The sequence below is a fragment of the Gracilinanus agilis genome, chromosome 4 (assembly GCF_016433145.1).
Source record: "Gracilinanus agilis isolate LMUSP501 chromosome 4, AgileGrace, whole genome shotgun sequence".
NCBI lineage: Eukaryota > Metazoa > Chordata > Mammalia > Didelphimorphia > Didelphidae > Gracilinanus > Gracilinanus agilis.
This window is the reverse complement of record NC_058133.1, coordinates 150,093,320-150,115,923: the sequence shown is the minus strand read 5'-3', so window position 1 is coordinate 150,115,923 and position 22,604 is coordinate 150,093,320. Positions and strand designations below refer to the sequence as shown.

Here is a 22,604-nt window from a genome sequence, read left to right as displayed (position 1 = left end):
GGTCTATATCCCAAAGAGATTTTAAAAAACGTGAAAGGACCTATTTATACAAAAATATTTATAGCTGTACTTTTTGTGGTGGCAAAGAATTAGACACTAATGGGATGTTCCTCAATTGGGGAATGGCTGAACAAATTGTGGTCTATGATGGTGATGGAATACCACTGTGCTATAAGGAATAAAGAAGAAGATGATTTCAGAAAGAGCTGGAAAGACCTATGTGAACTGATGCAGTGAAATAAGCAGAACGAAGAAAACATTGTACCCAGTAATGGCAATATTGTGGGATGATCAAAAGTGATAGTCTTTACAACTAACAGCAATACAACAATCCTGAACAATGCTGAGGGACTTATGAAAAAGAATGCCATCCACCTCCAGAGAAAGAACTGCTGAAGTAGGAATGCAGACGAAAGCATGATTTATCAGTTGTTTTATCTGGATATATATTTTAGGGTTTTGGTTTTATGAGATTATTCACTTACAAAAATGAATAATATGGAAACATGTTTTATGTGATAATACATGTCTACCCCAGATTAAATTGCTTGCCAGCTCTGGCTGGGGGGAGGACAATTGGGATCATATAACTTTAGAAAACGTATGTGGAAATTTGCCACCAAAATAAACAAATAAATGAAGACTAGAATGCTAGGCCTAGAGTCAGGAAGGTTCTTCCAAGTTCAAATCTGGCCTCAGACACTTAGTAGTTGTGTGAACTTGGGCAAGTCACTTAACCTGGTTTGCCTTAGTTTCCTTATTTGTAAAATGATCTGGAGAAAGAAATGGCAAATCATTCCAGTATTTTTGCCAAGAAAACCCCAAGTAGGGTCAAGAAGAGTTGGACATAACTAATATGACTGCACAACAAATATATCATATTCTGTTCCTGCAGGATAGGTTCTATGAAGGTTCTGGCTTATTTAAACTTTTAACCTCTTCAATATCAAGGGAAAAATAGTCCCTCAACAAAATAAATAATGATTTCTTACCAAATTAAGCTGAATGGACCTTGGATTTGGCCCAGGATAGCAATTCTTATGTTCTGGTTTAACATTTAACTTAAAATAAGTTATACTTATTTCTTTTAAATATAAGAAGAGAAAGAGTCATGCTCTATCATTTAAAGGAAGTAAAGAAAGCCATTGGGGCAACAGTGTTGGACTTGGCCTCTTGAGAGTTGGGTTGAAGTCTAAATCCAACTCAAATTAGCTATGTAACTTCTCTAAGATTTGTAAATCAGAAATAAAGTTACTTGCACTACCTACCCCACAGGCTTGTTGTGAGGTAGTTTTCAAATCTTGAAGTGCTATATAAATGTAAGCTGATTCTAAAGGACTGGGACAAAAACACTAATCTACCATTATGAGAAAGGGGCAAGGTTGTCTGAAAATTCTACCACACATTTGACCCTATCTACTTAAAGTATTTCTCATTCCAGCTTCCCACACCCATTGTTATTCTAAGTCTTAAAGAGAGCCATTTAACCAATCATGAACTTTCAGAGGTTTCTTTAATTTCTTACCAAAGAAGTAATAACTTCAGCTTCTCTTATTTTTCTTTCCAGTAAATTGAAGACTCTTAATGCAAATGGAAAATGAGTTTCCTTTAATGAAGAAGAGCAAGAGACAAGTACTGAAATGACCACTTGGGAAGTTACTTTCTGTCTCAATGTGTAGCATTCTTTTTCACCAACAGCTATCAGATCCTCCACCTTCAAAAACAAACAGAGAAGTCATCATTGTCTACTTTGTACTTGATAAATAGAATTCTGTCTAAAGCCAATGCTTATACTTCTATACAGCATATGGGATTCTAAAAATTACAAATATAAATATATAAATGTGAAATATAACTAAATATTTAAAATGAAGTATCTATACTACAAGTTCCAAAAAAGCAAACAAAGAAATGACAAGTTCTAATAATAACAGTCAAATAATCTGAGCAAAAGGTACATTCAAATACTGGAAAGTTTCTGACTAAACTGAATGCTTATGGTCATATTTTTAAGGATTTTTTTTATTGCTAGCTTTTGTTTTTATATGACCCTGCGCTATTCTTTCTCCCCTCACTTAGAAAGCTCTTTATAATAAAAATGTTTAAATAACATTAAGAGAAAAAATTAGCTAAGCTTATAATTAATACTTTAAAAAAGACTTAACATTATAAGCTATTCCACAGCCAAGGATACTCTATCTTTGCAAAGAAGGGTAGGATTTTCTTATTTCTCTTCTTTGGGAAGTCTTGAGGTTTTAACTATTATTATATTATTGAAAATATTATTAAATATAACATTATACAACATATTATGTTACTACATTAAGGTCATAATTCATTTACTCTTTCTTTGGGCTGTGCTTTCTAAATTATTACAGTCGGTATTTACTATTGAGCATAAGAGAAAAAATAAAGTGAGAGAGTTGTAGGCTTTCATGAAAAGAAGAAGAGGACACATTCAAAAGTGTAATATAAATTTAAAATCTAGGTATATTCTCTCTGTAAATGTTGATAAAATACCACTTTTTTCCTGTAAAGTTATTTGATATAATGCTATTCATTTTTAAAAGCAACATTTATGGCATCAAAAAGCAAAAATGTTCACAAAGAACTTTGACAAAGAAAAATCCAAGAATCGAAATAAAGTTTCTGCAAGAAATATTTTTAAATGGGCAGCCTGACAACACACTTACCATCTTTAACATCGAAGAAGGATTCCCTGAAGCTATATTATCAGCCAACAACTGAACCATTTTCTCATTTGCAACACCAATCAATTCTGCAGGTTTTGTGGTTTTAATCACTTTTTCAAGAACTGTGAAAAATGGTGAATGTAAATTTATAAATCACTGAATAAAACTACATGAAAACCTTCACTTCTTTAATCTTATTCTGAATATAACCTTAGATTTTATTAACTTAATTTCCATCCCTCACAAAGTTTACTTTCCCTTCATTATGTACCTTTTAGCCCCCCCCCAAAAGATTGTCACTAGTTACTGTGAAGATAAGATTAACTCTCCCCTAACTATTTTTAGATTTAATCACCAGATATGTATACATCTCATTTTAGCTTTAAGTAGGGGAAGGTCTGTGATCCACATGTGTTATAAAGGGTGACAAATCAGAAATGACTGACTACCCCCTGGGCAGCTCCAAGCAAAGCTAAAGCTACAATCCGTCCACGTAAAGTGGAAGGAATGTACAGGAAGTGACACAAAGAAACATCTTTAAAAACAACTGCAACTTCCTGTGACAGTCAGTTCTTTGGAGTTCAGAGGCTGGTGAAGAATCTGCTTCGCGGACCTGAGTCTGGTGAGGTAGCTCTTAGATCTTCCCTTAGGACTACCACGTGGGTGAATGGGAAGGTCTGTGACCCACGTGCGCTATAGTGGGTGACATTATGAATATGGACAATTCCTTTTTTAAGCATATGATTTTTATGTTTTTTATCATTTTCTTCTGGAATTAATACTCTGTTTTATCTTTTTTTAATTTAAGAGAACACAATTAAATTTCTTACCTTCTTTCCATCCTTTCAGTAAAGGGTGCAAAGAACAAATTCCTGACTTTGACAGATATACAGCCATTTTCATCTCTTTGGATTTTGAACTGTCATTGGTAACAACCATAAATGGCAGCAAATGTACAATCACTTGATTTAGTAACTGTTCATTTCCACTCAGAATCTCTTCCTTAATTAAGTTGTCAGCTGCTAATTCAAGTATCTTGTACCTAAAATATTTAAAGAACTGGTTAAGGAAAGTGTGGTAGAAACTGAAAAACAGCTACTTACAGGAGGTAATTTTTTCCTTATAAAGATTCCAACACAATTTATTATAACTATTTTATTTCCCATTAAATCCTGACTGATTTCTAATGGAATGGAAGGAGGTAATTACCAAAGAATTTATTTTATTCAAAATGCATAATATTCTAAACAAGTTCCCACATAGGAATTAAAATTCTCAACATTAAAATAACAGTCTGTATCAGGAGTTCTTAACCTGGTGTCTATGACCTTGTTTTAAAAATATTTTGAGAACTATATTTTAGAAATAACAGGTTTTCTTTATAAATCTATGTATTTTACTTTATGCACTTACAAACAAAATTCTGAGTAGGAGAAAACAGGATGCACCAGACTGCCACAAGGGTATTTAAAGATAAAAAAATTAAGAACTCTTGCTTTATAGAATGAAAATACCAGAACTCCAATATCAGATGACTGACATTGTTACAAAGCAATCAATAATATAAGAAAAGTAAATACATACCATGTCCCATCCTGTGAAAGTTCTGCTCTTTGAAAAAGACTCAAGAGACTTGAAACTGTTACTTCTGGGCAAAACTCTGTTTTGAAAACCTACAGATAATAGGAAATAAACCATTTCATATGCTTCTTGTCCCTTTACACTGAATTTGAAAGAGAAAATATTTACCCAATATCTACTCCTAAGAACCTGAAAGCAATTTATATCCTTACCACTGCAACATTTCTGAAAGGGAATTACAATAGGCCATTTTATTTTAACAAAGTGTAATTTTCCCGAACACTATTGATAGGATAATACCTTTGTGCCCTGAATTATACAATGCTTTATACTTTTCAAAGTATTTTCAAATCTACTATCATATTTGATGATGTGACTACTTCTGTGATAGCTAAAAAATGTGGACTATCAGGTTATTCCTCTAAAATATACTATTGCTTTACACTGTACAGAGAGTTATCACAAAACTGAAAAAGGGTAAATGTTGTCTTGATTTTTTAAAAAAGGTAACAAAACAGTCTAAAAACCAAAGGCCAGTGATTGACTTTAAGTCTTAGGAAAATTCTATCCTGGATTAAAAAAAAAATGATTTGTGGACATTTAGAAAGTGATCACAGGGGCAGCTGGGTAGCTCAGTGGATTGAGAGCCAGGCCTAGAAATGGGAGGTCCTAGATTCAAATCTGGTCTCAGACACTTCCCAGCTGTGTGACCCTGGGCAAGTCACTTGACCCCCATTGCCTACCCTCACCACTCTTCTGCCTTGGAGCCAATATATAGTATTGGCTCCAAGACAGAAGGTAAGGGTTATTTAAAAAAAAAAAAAAAGAGTGATCACAAAGGGTCAGCATGGCTTCATCAAGTACAAACCATAAGAGATTAAGAACCACCTTTGTGGGAAAGAATCACATAACTAGCAGATAAGTAGAATGCTGTGGATAAAGCTCGCTCAGATTTTAATAAAGCTCTTATAAAGGAGCTCCTACTATTTTTGTGGTGAAAAGGGAAAGACAAGGACTAGAATAGAATGCAATTAAATTAATTCAGACTCAAAATGCAATTGTTAATAGTTCAAGGTTACCATGGCAAAAGACACACTGTGGAGCTTCCAAGGATCCAAGTTTGGCCTATGCTATTAAAATTATCTTTATCAATAACTTGGTTTAAGAGATCAGGGGCATGCTCATCAAATGTGAAAATGATACAGAGCAAGGAGGATCACTAGCAGTGGATGACAGTATACACAAAGATCTTGACAGGGAAAAGCCCTGGGCTGAATAAATTAAAAACAAAGTATTATACTTGTATTCAAAAAGAAAATCAACTTCACAAATACAAATGGCATACACATTTTTAGAAAGTTGTTTGAAAATAAAATGTGAGGGTTTAGCAGCTTCCAAGTTCAATAGGGTCAGCAGTACAATGTGGCCGTCAAAAAATTCATTTGATAAGTACAACTTTGAGAGTCTACTACCCTCTACCCTCATTGGCCCTCATCTCAAGTACTACGTTCAGCTCTAGGTGCCACAATTTAAGAAGATTTGTAACCTGGAAAGAGGTCAAGGGAGGGAGATCAGGATGGTGAAAGGCCTTGGGCCCATAGGCATGGGGCATGAACCATAGGAACTGGGTTTGTCTGGCCTGCAGAAGAGGAGATTCAGGGGAACATAACAGTGTTGTCTTCAAAGATATGGAAAGTTCTCATGTGTGAGAAAGGATTATTCTTGCTCTGTGAGGAACAATGGGTGGACTTTTGAGGTCAATTCAGGTTTGAGAGGAAAAATCATTAAAGTTGTCTGAAAGTAGAATGGTTTATCTTGAGACATACCGAATTCACCATCTTGGATCTTCTCAAGGACAGGGTGTTTTCTAATCTCAGTATTTCCTATACTTGTTGATAATATGAAAATGGAGATTCCTTCTAGGAATGGGTTGGACTAAAGATTTGCTATGGTTCCTTCTATCTCTAAAATCCTCTGAAGTCACTTAAAATTGCGGAGTCTCAGTTATCTATTTTTCCCACAAGGAGGTAGTGAGTTGGACTAATGACTCTTAAGGTTTCCCACCCACATTAAATCTTGATTCTATGAGAATAATTTACATGAAGAAATTAACTTCCAGATACAACCCTGATTGGGAAAATGGGATATGAGGAAAAACAAAGGTACTAATATTACTTAACAATGTAACAAATATATTTACCTCAAAAGCATTCACAGCTGACAGAACAACATCTAAATTGTCATCACCAAGACGCATTATGATAGCTTCTCTTATGAAGGAATCATCAATACTCTCCTGGACAACAGAACAAAAGGGAAAAATAAAACATTTTCTAGTTAAAAGATCTCATAAGCCTTCACTGCCAGGCTTCCGGTTACTGAGGGAATCAGGAAATCCAGGTTCTAGTTCTACTTTGCTACTTATTAGTTATGACCTTGCACTCACTAAATATCTCTGGGATTTATAAATAGAAGGAAAGTGGACCACATGTTTCCTTCCATTAATTCGTTTATATAAATTTAAGGGAAGCAATTCCATGTCAGAGAAAAGGGAAAAAGAATATAGAAAGGCTAGATTACCCTAAGATATTAGGCAGGATATGTTCCTGTGTGTAAAAGAACAAGTTAGCAGAACATTCAGGAGCAGTCAGCAGGGATAGGAGTTAACTCCAGACCAATCTCTTATTCTCTAATTCACTTGAGCTCACTTAATCTTTTATATTAAAGTAAAAATTCAGTTTGTAATTAAAAAGAAAAGGAAAATAAGGGTTGTTGGAATCTATAATGCTAGGAAGAGAACAACATACAGAAGTCATCTCTACATCCAAAGCACCACAACCACTACATTTTACACCATCAACTATACATGATGTAATGCCAATTTCTTATTTCAGCATATCATTATGCATCATAAATATAAATTATATACAAACACATAAAAGTAATTTGTCACTCACTTTTGATGTTTCCATAACATTCTTTAGATGGTTAACTGCCAAAAGTCTCACTGGAGCCAGTGGATGGTTCAAGCTAAGCATGAGGCAAGTATCGGATTCTGCCAAAAACTACAAAGTACAACACAGTTACTAACTTTGTCCATATGAAAGATCACCAATATCCCATTAGAAAAGAAGTTGAGGAAGATCAGTTTTGACAAAATGGCCCACCTAACTGTCCAACATACATAGTAGTTGCCAGAAACTAGTTTTAAACGCCAAAAGCAAAACACTTTCAAGCTTACATTTTATAGTAGTTCTCCATGTATTAGCTCACAACAGACCAAGAATCTATAGTGATAGATATGAATATAAGCTGAAAGTAATTTTATATTTTTAATTTTTATTTGACTTCAAATAAAAGCTATAACATTAAGAAGTGAACAATTTACCATCTAATTACCCTCCCAAAATAAATAAATGCATGACTAAAATGGGTCCTTGAATAAAAATCAAACTCATTCGAATGATTTGACAATAAAGATTAGTATCAGGGGGCAGCTGGGTAGCTCAGTGGATTGAGAGCCAGGCCTAGAGACGGGAGGTCCTAGGTTCAAATCCGGCCTCAGACACTTCCCAGCTGTGTGACCCTGGGCAAGTCACTTGACCCCCATTGCCTACCCTTACCACTCTTCCACCTATCAGTCAATACACAGAAGTTAAGGGTTTAAAATACAAAAAAAAAAAAAAAAAAAAAAAAGATTAGTATCAACTTAATGACTAAGTAATAGCATTAAAAATTTACCAATCATCAAAATAGGGAGATATGTATATATCTGTATTGATTTAGAATTCAAACATGTTATTATTAAATATAGAAGACTAATGTTTAGAGAAGGGAATAAATAGTATAACTAATCAGTTATGATATGACTTACATAACTATTCTCAAGACTAGGTCTTTATTAAAGATCTTAGTGCAGGAAAAATGGTGGTTAGGCATGGATTCTCAGAAAACTGAAAGTCCAACATGTCTAATAAAATGCAAACATCAAAAACCTGAGGGGTAAATTCACAAGTCAACACTGAATTATTAAGGTTATTTTATCTTTCTTTACCCCTTAACTGAAGAAAAAAAGAGTTAGATAGAAAGGCAGAGACAGGAAAGGATGAAAGAAAAGTATGGCTCACTTGAAACTCATATTATATTATATTTTAGAGAACACTAATGAAGACCAGGCAGAAAAACATTACTGCTAGGAGCTTCCATGAAACAAAAACATCCAGTATATGCCTTTTTAATCATGTTAACACAACTCTGTCAAATCATTCTATTCCAGCTAGAGCCTTTCCTCAGACTGTACCCCCAAATGGAAACATGCTCCTCAACAGACTCAGAGTTCTTCTTCTTTACTCAGCAATTCCTGAAATCTGATTTTCTCTAAGAATTTTCTAAGTTAATGGGGAGAAATACCACAAATTTTGCTTTGCTCCTTCCTACAGCATGTCATTTTTGTAAATCACTCCTTTCCTCTAACCCTCTGTAGTAATCAGAGCCTACCTGAAACTTTCCTCCACTTGTGGAGAGAGAAATAAATTGATGGAAAAATTCCTGCTTTTGGGGATCTGTAATGTCCTTCAGATGGTCCTCCAATACTAAATCTAATGTCTTAGGGTATCTGTAAGAAACAAAAAGCCACCAATCAAACAACCAAAGGATTATGTTATAGAGCTAGAAAAATTTCATCTGGAAAAAAGAAAAGATCAAGCATATCAAAGGAATCAATGAAAAAAATATGAAGGAAAGCAGTCTGGCAATACCAGGTCTCAAACTATGACAAAGCAGTAATCATTAAAAACAATCTGCTACTGGCTAAGAATTAGAGTGGGATCAGTGGAGTATGTTAGGTATACAATACACTGTAGCAAATGATCATAGGAATCTAGTATTTGATAAACAGAAAGATCCAAGCTTTTGAAGTAAGAACTCAGCATTTGATAAAAATTGATAGGAAAACTGAAGAGCAGTTTAGCAAAAATGACATATGCATAGACCAAAATCTTATGCTGTATATAAAATATGGTTAAAATGGATAAATGATTTAGAGGAAGATGGAAAATTTTTACCTATAGGGGTAAGAATTTATGACCAAATAAGAGAGAACCATGGGAAGTAAAACGTAAAATTTTGATGGCATAAAATTAAAAAGGTTTTCCACAAACAAAAGGAAGTGTTATAAGGAAATAAGGAAAGAGCAGGAGCTGCTGTAAAGGCAGAGCCAGGAAGGTTCCAGAATTCTAGGGAAGTGACAGTGTTTCGTCTAGGAGACCACTGAAAGAGTAGGTTGAGTTTGTCTGATCTCTTTGGGTAGACTTTGTGAGTTTGACTATTCTCCTTCTCCTGTGGCTGTCCTTCTGATCCAACTACTTGTTCCTGTGTGTTTCCTGTTGCTGCTGACTGAGAGATTCCAACAGAGCTGCTTGTGACATTTATAGCCATCTGTCAGTGAGAACCTTTTCCCTTTAGTCCTGTTCTTGCTCACCTTCCAGCCTTACCACCTCTATTCCCCATCTAAGGGGGGAATTTGGTTAGTGAAGTGCATTTATTGTAGGAACTGGGAGTAAAGGAAAAAGGTTCTCACTGATAGATGGCTTTAGGTGTCACAAGCAGCTTTGTTGGAATCTCTATCAGTCAGCAGCAACAGGATACACACAGGAACACAGGAATAAGTAGTTAGATCAAGACAGCCACAGGAGAGGGAGAATAGTCAAATTCACGAGGTCCACCCAAAGAGATCAGACAAACTCAACCTACTCCTTCAATGGTCTCCTAGAATTTTGGAAGCTTCCTGGCTCTACCTTTACAGTAGCTCCTGCTCTTTCCTTATTTCCTTATAACAGAAGTCAAAATTAGAAAAAGGGCAGGAAACCGGGGAAATTTTTTTTATGGCAAGTTTCTCTGATAAATCTTTATTTCTCCAATTTTTAGGGAACGGAGACAAATTTCTAACAAGGTAATTCCCCAATTGTTAAGTGAGAAAAACAAAGCTTGGGTACCAATTCAACTAGAATTCCTATAATTTTGAGAATTTTAGAAATAAAAAAAAATTTTTAAGACGTTTTTATAAATGAAATGAGAATGCTAGAGAGGAAAAATTAGAAAAGAAATGAGAGCTATTTAGAAAAGTTAATTAATAACTTTGGTACCAGAGGTACAAAACTTAGCATAAGCAACTAACTCTCTGAAAATTAGAATGGACCAAAATGAAGACAATGATTCCATGAGGAAATAAGAAATATTAAAACAAATTCCAAAGTCTTAAAAAGGAAATTAGCAAAAAAAAAAAATCAGCCAGAAAACAGTTTTAATGGAAAAAATTTAATAATCATTGGATTTTCAGAGTAAAATGACTGAACAAAGAGACTAGACACATTATTTCTAGAAAAACTGAAAGGAAACTGTCCAGAGTTCTTGGAACCAGGTAGGTAAAATGGAAATAGAAAGAATCCACTGACCACCCATCAAAGAAAACCCCAAATGAAAATTCCTGGAAACATAAAATCTAAAGCTACCAGATTTGAGAAAATTTATTGCAAGCAGCTAGAAAGAAATAATTAAAGTATTGAGGGAACCATAGTAAGGATCACATTCCAGAAAACAAAGGATATAGGTTTACAGTCAAGAATAACTTTCCCAGCAAACCTGAGTACAAGGGGGTAAATGGAAGTTTAACGAAATAGAAAAATCTTCAATAAAAACAGAAAATGTTTAGTTCAAACAAAGGATTTAAAAGAAATACATTTCATTCAAGAGAGAAATAAAAGGAAAAGGGGAGAAGAGAAATTCGAAAGAAGCATTAGTTCTAAGTAAAAGCAAGCCTAAAGATGTAAAAAAATATTTAGATGACAAGGAATGGGTGCTCATAAATTTGGGGAAAGGTGGAACAAGTTATGGTACATAAACATGATAAAATGTTATTGTATGTAAGAATAATGACAGAAATGACTTCAGAGAAACCTAGGGAGACTTGTAAGAACTAATGTAGTGGAATTAGGCAAAACCAGAAGGACAATTTATCCAATAGCAAAATATCGTAAAGACAAACAACTCTGGAAGAATTAGGGACTCTCATTAGCATAATGACTCAACAATTCTAGAGAACTAATGGAAATACATGCTATCTACTTTTTGATAGAGAGGGAGAGTGCAAAATGAGACATAATTTTTTGGGCATGGTCAATAAGGAAATTTGTTTTGCTTAACTATACATATTTGCGATAAGGGTTTGTTCTTTCATTCTCAATTGTGGGAAGAGGAGAAATTTTTATGGATAAAAAAATGTAATGAAAAAAAAAACCACCTAAAAAGGCTGGAATGGGCATTAAAAATGGAGGCAATATGGAGGAAAACTGGAACTGTCTAAAGTAGGGATGTCTTAGAACCACCCCCTCTCAAACAGATAGGGCATTTTACACTTTAAGAAAACTGGTTAAATAAATGCTTAACTGCTATAAGATGTGTCATTTACCTGAAAGAAAAATTAAATGCACAGAAATGGCTTTTAAGACTTCTTTCAAAATAGACTTAAAATTTTTTCATCTAGAATCTCCTGAGAAAGTCTTTAAATTTTACTCTTTTCTACTTCCCATTCCCTCTCCCTTTCTCCTCATTCAAGGAAAAAGATGGAGAAGGAAAAATGATCCAAGTGTAAGAATTATTGTTAAAGCATGCTTTCTCCATTAGGCAGAAATCAATCTTACTGGATCCCATAAAAGTCATTTTTAAACTTTTTTAAGTCTAAGGAAACTAAGTAAGACAGGAATGTAATAAACCAATACAATTCCAATTTAAAAAAAAATCATGATTCTCTCTGATTTCATTGCAGGTATATATTAATTAGGGTTCTGATAAATTAACAGTTCTAAAATCTGGACTGTCAGCTTTTTGAAGACAAAGTATTTTCTGGATCTTTTTATATTTGTTACTATAGTTTCTGACAAAGAGTAGGTACTTAATAAATGCTTACTGACTAAGGACAAAATAGGCATCTTCAAAACCAAACATAGCAGACTAAATTATGTTAGAATAAATGTTTCTCTAACAAAATCTCTGTAGAACAGAAATATTTCCAATACTTTCTCCTCCAAATAATAACTCACTGAACACTGCAAGCAATTCAGTGCAATAAAATTTCTTCATAAAATGATTTTTAATTTACAGAACTGATTAGACCAGGGAAGTTAATACATAAAGAATTACACATAAGGAAAAAGTAACTTACTTGCTTTCCAAAAGTCTAATGAGAGGAAGAATTTGCTCATTGAGTTGTGATATTTCATTAGAATCTGTTTCTTTCTGTGAACTGTATGAAATGTATTCTTCAAGAAGAGTGCTATGAAACAAAACAATCAATAGAATACAGGTCAATATGAGGTCTCCTTATCAAATATGCAAGTACCTTTAACCAAGGACAAGAACTGCCATTCTACCTGCAATAATTAAGGCTTTCCTTTGTTAACATTTGCTGAATGATATCAAAGTATACTTAGTTTTAGTTTCAGACTAATCTATCCTAAAAACTCCTGAATGAAGAGTCACCAATACAATGGAGCATTATTACAGAAAACAAATGCAATCTAATCACAGACAAAATAATTAATGAGTATTTTCACAGACCAATATGCAGAAATAAAATAATGGTTTCCATCAAAACAAGTTGTAGAGGGGCAGCTGGGTAGCTCAGTGGAGTGAGAGTCAGACCTAGAGACAGGAGGTCCTAGGTTCAAACCCGGCCTCAGCCACTTCCCAGCTGTGTGACCCTGGGCAAGTCACTTGACCCCCATTGCCCACCCTTACCACTCTTCCACCTATGAGACAATACACCAAAGTACAAGGGTTTAAAAAAAACAAAACAAAACAAAACAAAACAAAACAAAAAAAAAAACAAGTTGTAGAAAAGCAAGGGAGCATGGGAAAAATGCAAATTCATCCCTGAACTAACCTAACTAAAGACAAATTTAAAAGTGGTATCTTACCTGGCCAATAAATGATCTAAGTTGTTTTCCAATGATATATCTTTAAGTATTTCTTCTAAGAGTCTTGTATAAATGTGGTTGTCTAGCTCCTCAGTTTCTTCTTCTTCTTAGTAAGGAATAACAAAAAAACAAAGATTATGGGAGGAAATTTCAATTATTTTTTAATTAATGCCTCATACCTCAATATCTCATGGTCTTTCAGCAGAGAAAAAGCTCTATTTAATCCAATCCAGTTAAAAAAGATCCAAGTACAGATCTAGCAACAGCCTTTGTATCTATTGCCTAGGGGCCAAGATAAATAGTGAAGGCTTGGAACCAGAAAGCTAGGTCACTGAGAGATAAATCTCTTTTGGACAGTGACTAAACAAATATCATCTACCCACTAAGGCAATGATGGGCAACCTTTTGACCTAGGTGTGTCAAAATTCACCAAAAAACCGAGCATAACTTGGGTGGTGTGTCACTTTGAAAAAAACCATAATCTTGTGATATTTACAGTTTAAATAACAAAAATGTATAATTGTAATATATAACTGTATTTAATAAACCAAAATAGGTCAATTAATATAGGTAGAATTGTCATCTATAAAGCACAGAGTGTCTACACTACACTACAGCAAATGTTTCATCCTCTGTATGTGGCTCCATACTTCTCTATATGCGGCCGCATGTCACCAAAAATGGCTGCAACATATCAGTGCTAACACACGTGCCATAGGTTTCCCATCACCACACTAAGGCATAGAAAGGTTGCAATCTACATAAATGGAAGGATGAAATCACAGGTCTTTGTGAAACTGTATCATACAAAAATACTAATTCTGGGGGCAGCTGGGTAGCTCAGTGGATTGAGAGCCAGGCCTAGAGATGGGAGGTTGTAAGTTCAAATCTGAACTCAGACACTTCCCAGCTGTGTGACCCTGGGCAAGTCACTTGACCCCCACTGCCTACCCTTACCATTCTTCTGCCTTAGAACCAATACACAGTATTGACTCCAAGATGGAAGGTAAGGGTTTAAAAAAAATACTAATTCTATTCAACTTACAAACAGTGGACAAGTTTTTAAGTCAGGATGGTTTCAAAAGAAATATTTTACCCTATATTTCACCATTATTCAAAAGGATATTTTAAAAATAAAACTTAAATATATTGCAATCAGGAGTTAGGAAGATCTGGGTTCAAATCTGAACCCAGACATTTTCTAGCTATGTGACCCTGGGCAAGTCACATAACTCCAATTCCCTAGCCCTTACCATTCTTTTGTCTTAGAACTGATTCTAAGACAGAATTTAAGAGTTTGAGGAAAAAAAGACTGCATAGTGATTTATATTTTTCTAAGTACTTTCCCACATGAAAATGCTTAGATTTGTTTATAAATTAAAATACTCTACAGTAAGTAGCACCTCCATTTTACAAACGAGAAAAGAAAGACACAGAGAACTCAAATAACTTGTTGGGCCACATTTCCTATGACAAATATTCAAGTTTTTTAATTCCTACTCTAGTCCAATGCAAATTTACACAGTAGTACAAAGGATTCTAAAAAACCCTTAAAAATATGAAATATTGAATCCATCAAAGAGTTTTCATGGTCTTTACTAGATGCAATATCAGTACAGTCATCTCTTGCTATATTGCGGTTCACTTATCATGGCTTCACTATATCGTGTGTTTTTTTTGTTTTATTTTATAAAGTTTTAATTAACATACTTAAAGAAAAATTCTCTTAAGATTACCAGGAAACTACAATATTTAATACACAAGAAAATCCAGATATTAGAGGGCATTTGAAAAACCAACATCTCTCACTATTAGAAAAAAATAAATCAATTTGTTTATGACACAACCATTTGGCACAAAGTAAAATCACATACCTGTAACACGATGAATGATGGCGACAACAAAATGGGGAAGCATGTAATGCAGAAGAGGACCAATATCATATGATACTGAAATTTCATGTAGTAAGGAAATGAGATCAGGAACATTACATAGGTGAACAAATAGCCTATAAAGAATCAAATTCATATTATTTGCCTCTAGTACTAGTCAATATATGGTAAAAAGAAGTTAAAAGTATACTCCATTTAACTCAAAACAAGTTTATTAGCAGTTTTAGCAACGAAGAATTTGTTTTTGCATTTTCCTATACTTACTTTTTCCCAAGGCCTTCTGTCTTCTGCCTCTGCAAAAGCACAATCAAGCAACCTAATCCATCCTTGATCAAAGAGGGGATTTTGGTCAGGGTTTTGCCAATCTGTGATGCCAAGGAATGAACAAAAGTATCTTCCATTGTCACTTTCACTGAAACTTGACAGATTATCATGTAGGTTGCAGCTCTATAATCAGGTAAAGATGACTTTAGTCCCTAAAATTTTTTCAAAAAATTGAAGAAAATTATAAGCTATGCTTCATCTTAAATATTCATTCTTATCCTGGGACAAATAAACAGAACTTTGCATCACGTAACTATAAATTTGCTCTTTTAGAAATGGTCTGAGTACTTGTTTACCTTGGAAAAGTGAGAGGAAAGAGATACAAGGAGTTAAGGAACAACATAAGGCACATGCCAACAGAATATGAGCTCCTTGAGGGCAAGACTTTGTATCCCTGATGCCAAGCAAAATACCTGGCACAAAGATAGTACTACTAATAAATGCTTGCCAAAAATATGCTGAAAACACATATTCCAGAGTACATAAATTCCTCTTAAAATATAACCAACTCACTATTTCTGCTCTACTCTTTCCAAAGTTAATTAACATATTTTTGTCAGATTGTTTTCTTCTTAATACTTAGCTAAGACCCCTGGGACACTTAGAGCATTAATTAGGAGAAATGTTAAGGTGCAAGGGACTGAAGGACACCAAGCTGACTACTGACAGAAGAAAACATGAGGATGTTAAGGCCCATGCTACTGATATTAATATGGGAAGGAGATGTAGAAAGAGAAACAAAGTTTGGGGTGCCTAGATTGGATTAATCCACACTTTTCTAGCTGCGTGCTTCAAATAGTGAGAAAAGTAATTAGAAAATTTGTCCTTGGAGATTTCCCAGTAAGTTGCCAAAATGGAAGCTTTGGAGAGGGGAAATTCTTTGTCAAAATTATTACCTCAACAATTATCATATTTTTCAGAAGGTAATTTCAATAACTTACACAGACTTATGTAAAACATCAACATTCTTCTAAAAGAATTCTTAGAAATCACTGAGTAGATGGGAGCTCAAAATAATCCATTTCACATATAAAGAGAACTAACCTTTTGAATATAGGGGAAAAGCTTAGCAACTAAAGTGTCAGATATATCATTAGCAGACACTAGAGCCGACACAATTGTGGAAGCATAAAAAGTCAGTAGGACTCTCAATTGAGCTGAACTTCCAGGATATTCTGAAAAAACCTACAAAGGAAATGTAAGAAAGAATTAAAATAGGAAGGCAATAACTTGACATAAGTATAAAACAAAATAATTTTCTTTATTCTTTATATACTTTATTTTTTGCATCATCTTAATTTTAATGAAACAAAATCAATTCCAGATTATATATCTCACAAGAGAGTCTGCTAGTTGAGAGACTGTGGTAGTAACCTAACTAGCATAACAGAAACCCGGTACCAATAGTAATCTGTCATTGCACCAATGTAGCTACATATTTTAAAGACAGTGCTTAAGTAGGATGCATCTAGCTACCTTCTATACTAATCATCCCTGCTCCTATTATCAAGCTTTTCCTCTACGCTTCTTTCAGGGGACAATATTTTGTATACTTGAGTCTAAGATAGTAATGCATGTTTTAACACCCCCTCAACATAACAAGGTGTTTTTTTGGCCACTTCACTTGGAATATAGTTAACAACAGGGCCAACAATGGCAGTGTGAATTTCAGGGAGATGTGGTAGTATATAAGTCTTTAGATTGCTATTTCCAAATGCAATCTCATGCATTAGGACAGGCCACATGAACATCTAGAGGACTGGAAAGCTCTGGAAATTCAGAGGGATATATAGGGCTACACCCACCATTGGGGGATTAAATATATGTTTCACATAACATAACACTGATGACTTCACAAGGAACTAGAAGTTAAAGGATTAAACCATTTCTGATATTTTTACTTTTTCTTCTGTATAATTAGAAGATTAGCTGCCTAAATACAACTACTAATAGACTAATGATTTTGATAATGATTCCATTATTTATATATCTAACCCAGACATATGAACAAATATTTCTAAATTTTTTGGCAACTGTATTTCAGCTTGTACTAAAATAATCCAACAATTTTCTTTTAAACTTTTACCTTCTGCCTTAGAATCTATTCTAAGTATGGGTTCCAAGTGAGAAGAGCCATAACGGTTAGGTAACTGAGGTTAAGTGACTTGCTCAAGTTCTCATAGCTAGGAAGGGTCCAAAGTCAAATTAGAACCCAGGACTTTCCAATTCCAAGCTTGGCTCTCTAGCCACTGAGCCACTAGTTGCCCCTCAACAATTTTTTTTTAGAGCATTTTTATATCATGCAAATATATTATCAAACTGCTGACTTACTGAGGTACATTCCACATCAAAAGAAAATTATTTCATGTGATGATATAAAGAAAGGTATCCCCACTGTATCTACCCTCTCTACAGCTTAATGGCCAGTCTCCAATAGTTGATATGGCCAAGAAGTCCTTCATCTTGATGTAAGGCTTTCCAAAACAGAGTGTACATCACCAGTACACTGAACTGAAGCACTTCCTGCCAGAAATTGCATTCTACTGGCAAAATTTTGAAAAGCAGAGGGTCATCTTCATGCCTAGATGAAGTACTACAACAGGACTTTAATGGATGCTATACATACATACATAATGAAACAATATATACTAACCTTTACAGATTTGGTTACCAGACTGCAAATAAAATCCATGAAACCAAGGTCTTTGTAGCAATGAGTAACCAAAGTTCCTTTGGCTAAATGAACCCCAGACATCTGTCATTAGAAGAAATAGTCAAAATAAATTAAAAAGGCTCTAAGGCCATTCTATCATTTTTGATCAGCTAAACAAATACTGATTAAATGTCAATATAGTGCTCTGAATTGAAATAGACACTTGATAAAAAATTATTAAGATGTAGTTTTTGCTTTCAGAATGTGTAAATCTAGTTAGGGAGATATTAAGAATAACATGAAACAATAATGGCAAAAGAGAATTCTGAATACAGGAAACAACATAAAGGAAAACATGAAGGTAAGAATGCATGATGTTTTTGTAAGGAAACAGTTTTTGCTACAATGGAGTAGGCATATTGTATCATTTAATAATCATACCTTAACAGGTTCCAACCAGTTCCATTTATGAGTTGGATTACTTATTTTTAGAAGCTGTATAACACGTACAAATATTTTTGTCTCATGATATGGAAGAACACAACCAATGAGGCTATCTTGATTGTAAAGATGGATGTGAAATCTAGGAAGAAGGTAAACAGTTAAACTTATATAACACATTATCAATATATCTTTTCCTAATAGACACTTTAAAATGCCATGTTTTCTAAATTTAGGTGTGCTCTATTTTTTTTTTTTATTTTAAACCCTTGTACTTCGGTGTATTGTCTTATAAATGGAAGATTGGTAAGGGTGGGCAATGGGGGTCAAGTGACTTGCCCAGGGTCACACAGCTGGGAAGTGGCTGAGGCCGGGTTTGAACCTAGGACCTCCTGTCTCTAGGCCTGACTCTCACTCCACTGAGCTACCCAGCTGCCCCTAGGTGTGCTCTATTTTATAAAAACATGTCATAGACAAATACAGGACATGTTGATAATGAAATTTACTTTAAAACACAATTGTTATCAAGGGTCAGCTAAGTGGTTCAGTGTATTGAGAACTAGGCCTAGAGATGGGAGGTCCTGGGTTCAAATTTGGTCTTAGACACTTCCTAGATGTGTAACCTTGGACAAAGTCACTTAACCACTATGCCTAGTTCTTACCACTCTTCTGCCTTAGAACCAATACAAAGTATTGATTCTAAGATGGGAGGGAAGGGTTTTTTTGGGTTTTGTTTTTTAAAGAGTAATGTAGAGTGAGTTCTTTTAAATAAAGGCATTGTAAGCCATCTATTAAAAGTTTCTGGTATCTATTTTTGTAACTACCAAAGTAAAAAATAATTATGATGCTGGAATAGGGTATTTGTCTAGTATATAGGCACTGCACTAACAGAAAAAAATCTATTAACACACTTAATTTTTTAATCTTTAAATTAATTATACAAATAAGTACTTTGAATTGTTTTAGTAATTAAAAAATGTTCAGAACTTAAGCCTATTAATATGAACACAGATTAAATGATTACCTGTGAATCAACCACTCCAGGCACTTCTGTGCTGGCTTAAGCATGAAATAAGGTGACAAGTGTATAAGAAATAATGAAATATTTTCATCCAGCTGTTTGTTCACTGCTTTGGTCTGAACACTCCTTTCCAAGCTTTTAGCTAACTGGCTGAATAAGGTTGACTCAAACTTCTGAAATGAAGGATCAATCCCAGTAAGTTCTTCAAGGCCAGTACATCCTTTAAAAAAAAAAAAAGTGGAGAGGTTTATAAAAATTAAAAAAAAAAATCTTATCTAGATCTAGAATGTTAGAATAAGATCTAGAAATGTTAGAATAAAATTCCATCACTATTTATTCTCAATTCAAATATATAATAAAATTTAAAAACATATGTAATTCAACATTCCTTATTTAAAACATTCTAGTGGCATAGTGATGTCTAGAGGTTTGGGCAATGCTACAGTCATAAACTCTTTTCCAAATCTGAGCTTACTAGCAATTTGCTGTATGATTTAAAAAGCATTTAGCTAAACTTCCAAAGGAAAAAAAAAATACTTATCAACCATTAAAATGTAACAAGCAAAAGAAATCACCATACAAATAAAACACAATGACTTTCAAGTGAGGGGTTCTGTATTCAAAGAGGCATGACCTTACTTCTTTAAATTTCAATTTCCTTTTTTATAAAATGTCTAAGACTAGAAAATGTTTAAGTTTTCTTCTAGCTCAAATATTAAAAATGACTAATACAAACTATAGTATTTACTCAATAGGTGCTTATTATAGTTAAATATTAAGAGTTGCAAACCAAATACAATTTATTTCCACTCAAAACACTAAGACTGAAACACATTTCTGATCAAACTTCCATCTTACTATTCTCTTCCAGTCCAATCAGTTTTGGCTAATATTACTGTCATTCTCATTCTTATTACAAGAAAAATTTTCTCAGTTCAAAATAATATTTAAAGAATCATATAGATGGAAGGAACCTTGGAGGTCCAACTTAATCCTGAATAGAATTCTACAACATCTCTACAAGTTGTTTCTGTCCCCTGATGGAATAATCTCCCCATTTCCCTCCCAGCCCCATGATAGGGAACCTATTACCTCTTGAAGCAGGCCTTCCTGGTTTTGAACAGCTCTAACTGTCAAGAAGCCTTTCCTTATATATGGTATCACATCTACCCATGCTAAAATGGACAAATGGCAGTCTCTTATTCTTGATTTGTTACTTATTGTCACGTGTGGGTAACTCGTCTCCCCTCCCCACTAAGGGAGGTGGGAGTGACATCATTAGCACGCCTGGGTTGAGTAGATTTTTGACTATTAATGGGATCGAGCTAATTCTATTTTACACAGTATCCATCCATTGCTACTAGTTCTGTTAGCTGGGGTGAAGCAAAACAAATCTACACCCTCCTCTACACTATAGCCCTTTAAGTATTTGAAGATAATGAAATTCTTCCTCCAAAATTCCCTCTTCCCTAAGCTAAACATTCCATTTCTACATGAGCTCAGTTTATCACCTCTAATCACATCCTGATTTATCAATGCTCTTCCTAATTTGTGGTACCCAGAAAGTATATGGATTTCTATAGCATTTGTAGTCTGTAGTACAGAACCCACAATGAATTATATACTGTCTTTTAGGTTTTAAGTTTTTTCTCTATCATAGAAATTCCTCCTTTCAGGAAGTCTAAAACTCCTACTTTACAGACATAGAAGGAACTTCATAGGTCATCCAGTCTAATCCCTTCATTTTACAAATGAAGAAATTGAAGCCCAAAGAGAATAGATGACTTGCCTAAGGTCACTAAAGTTATCAAGGAGAAGAAGTGAGAATTCAAATACAAGCATCCCAATTCTAAAGATAGAAGCAGTTTATGTAAGACACTGACATCCATTTTTGTATCACTCATACTGTATAGTAAAGGTATCAAACTCATGGCCCTCCTAGAATGCAGTCAGATTAAAACTGGATTAAAATGTAACTGGGAAATATTTAATGAAATAAATTAAAATAAGATCCAAAATAATGTTAATTTGTGGTTTTCTGGGTCAAAATATGGCCCATAGGGATTTGTTTCTATCTGAATTTGATACCACTTCTATCTACATATAATATAATCAGGATCATGGTAGAAACTTAATGAATATTAGTTGATTTTTTAAAACTCACAAAACTTGTGGCAGAGAGCTAGTTTAATGCCACAAGTTTTAGTTCTTGATCATCAAATCAGATGCCATGCAAAACAACTCCTAAAAGTAGTAAGCAGCACAAGAAAATGTTAAATATACCAGAGAAGGGAAGGGGGAAAAGGCTTCTGTATTATGTACCAATACAGAAAATAAACATTAAAGACCTTTTTTTTTGTTTTTTAAAATGTAATGCTTACCTAGAGCAAAGATGGTATCTCTGTCAATGCTGGCTGCTTCCTTACAATCAAACAGCAAGGATGCAACTTCATGCCTAGCCAAGAGACTAGGATCATTTTGAGGTAGAGCAAGCCGTTGCAGTTGCTGTGATAAAGATGTCATCTTTTACCACCTTTAAAAAAAAGACAATAATAATGAATAATCCTAGGAAAGAATAAAGTAGACATGAAGACCATAAGGAAATACCACTGATGTCAAGCATTCCCCTGCAAGAACCATCAGAACATTTAATAAATCAAACATCTATTAAACATACATCTACTTTGTGCCAGACTGTTTAGTGTTGGAAACACAGAGACAAAAAGGAAACAGTTTCGGACCACTGAGTTCACATTTGAACAGGTGAGATGACATGTTTGTATACATATAAACAGAATATAAAACAAATTTAATACAAAATAATCTGGAGGAAGGAGGCATTAGTAACTGGGAAACTCAGGAAAAATCTCATGTAGAGACCATAACTATAGGTTTTAAAGGAAAGAGGTGAGGAGACTGCACTTCAGGAATAGGCATACTTGTGTAATAGAGAGATGGGAAATGGAGGGTCAGGTATGGCAAATAAGAAGTTAGTTTGGCTAGAGTGAGAAATGTGTGAAGGGTGAC

General features: G+C 34.3%; 1 protein-coding gene across 1 annotated transcript in view; it reads right to left on the bottom strand.

Moving 5' to 3' along the window:
- Positions 1-22,100, bottom strand: part of HEATR1 (HEAT repeat containing 1) — a 56,834-nt gene extending 34,734 nt beyond the window's left edge. Inside the window, exons 1-16 of the mRNA XM_044676944.1 lie at positions 21,959-22,100; positions 19,581-19,797; positions 18,557-18,698; positions 18,116-18,217; positions 16,507-16,647; positions 15,403-15,614; positions 15,121-15,254; positions 13,247-13,349; positions 12,493-12,603; positions 8,772-8,889; positions 7,232-7,339; positions 6,475-6,570; positions 4,278-4,366; positions 3,524-3,735; positions 2,694-2,815; positions 1,526-1,714 (exon numbers count right to left, since the gene is read on the bottom strand). Of these exons, the coding sequence (XP_044532879.1) occupies positions 1,526-1,714; positions 2,694-2,815; positions 3,524-3,735; positions 4,278-4,366; positions 6,475-6,570; positions 7,232-7,339; positions 8,772-8,889; positions 12,493-12,603; positions 13,247-13,349; positions 15,121-15,254; positions 15,403-15,614; positions 16,507-16,647; positions 18,116-18,217; positions 18,557-18,698; positions 19,581-19,797; positions 21,959-22,100 (2,238 nt within the window). The remainder of the gene's footprint in view (positions 1-1,525; positions 1,715-2,693; positions 2,816-3,523; positions 3,736-4,277; positions 4,367-6,474; positions 6,571-7,231; positions 7,340-8,771; positions 8,890-12,492; positions 12,604-13,246; positions 13,350-15,120; positions 15,255-15,402; positions 15,615-16,506; positions 16,648-18,115; positions 18,218-18,556; positions 18,699-19,580; positions 19,798-21,958) is intronic.
- Positions 22,101-22,604: the final 504 nt, after the last annotated feature.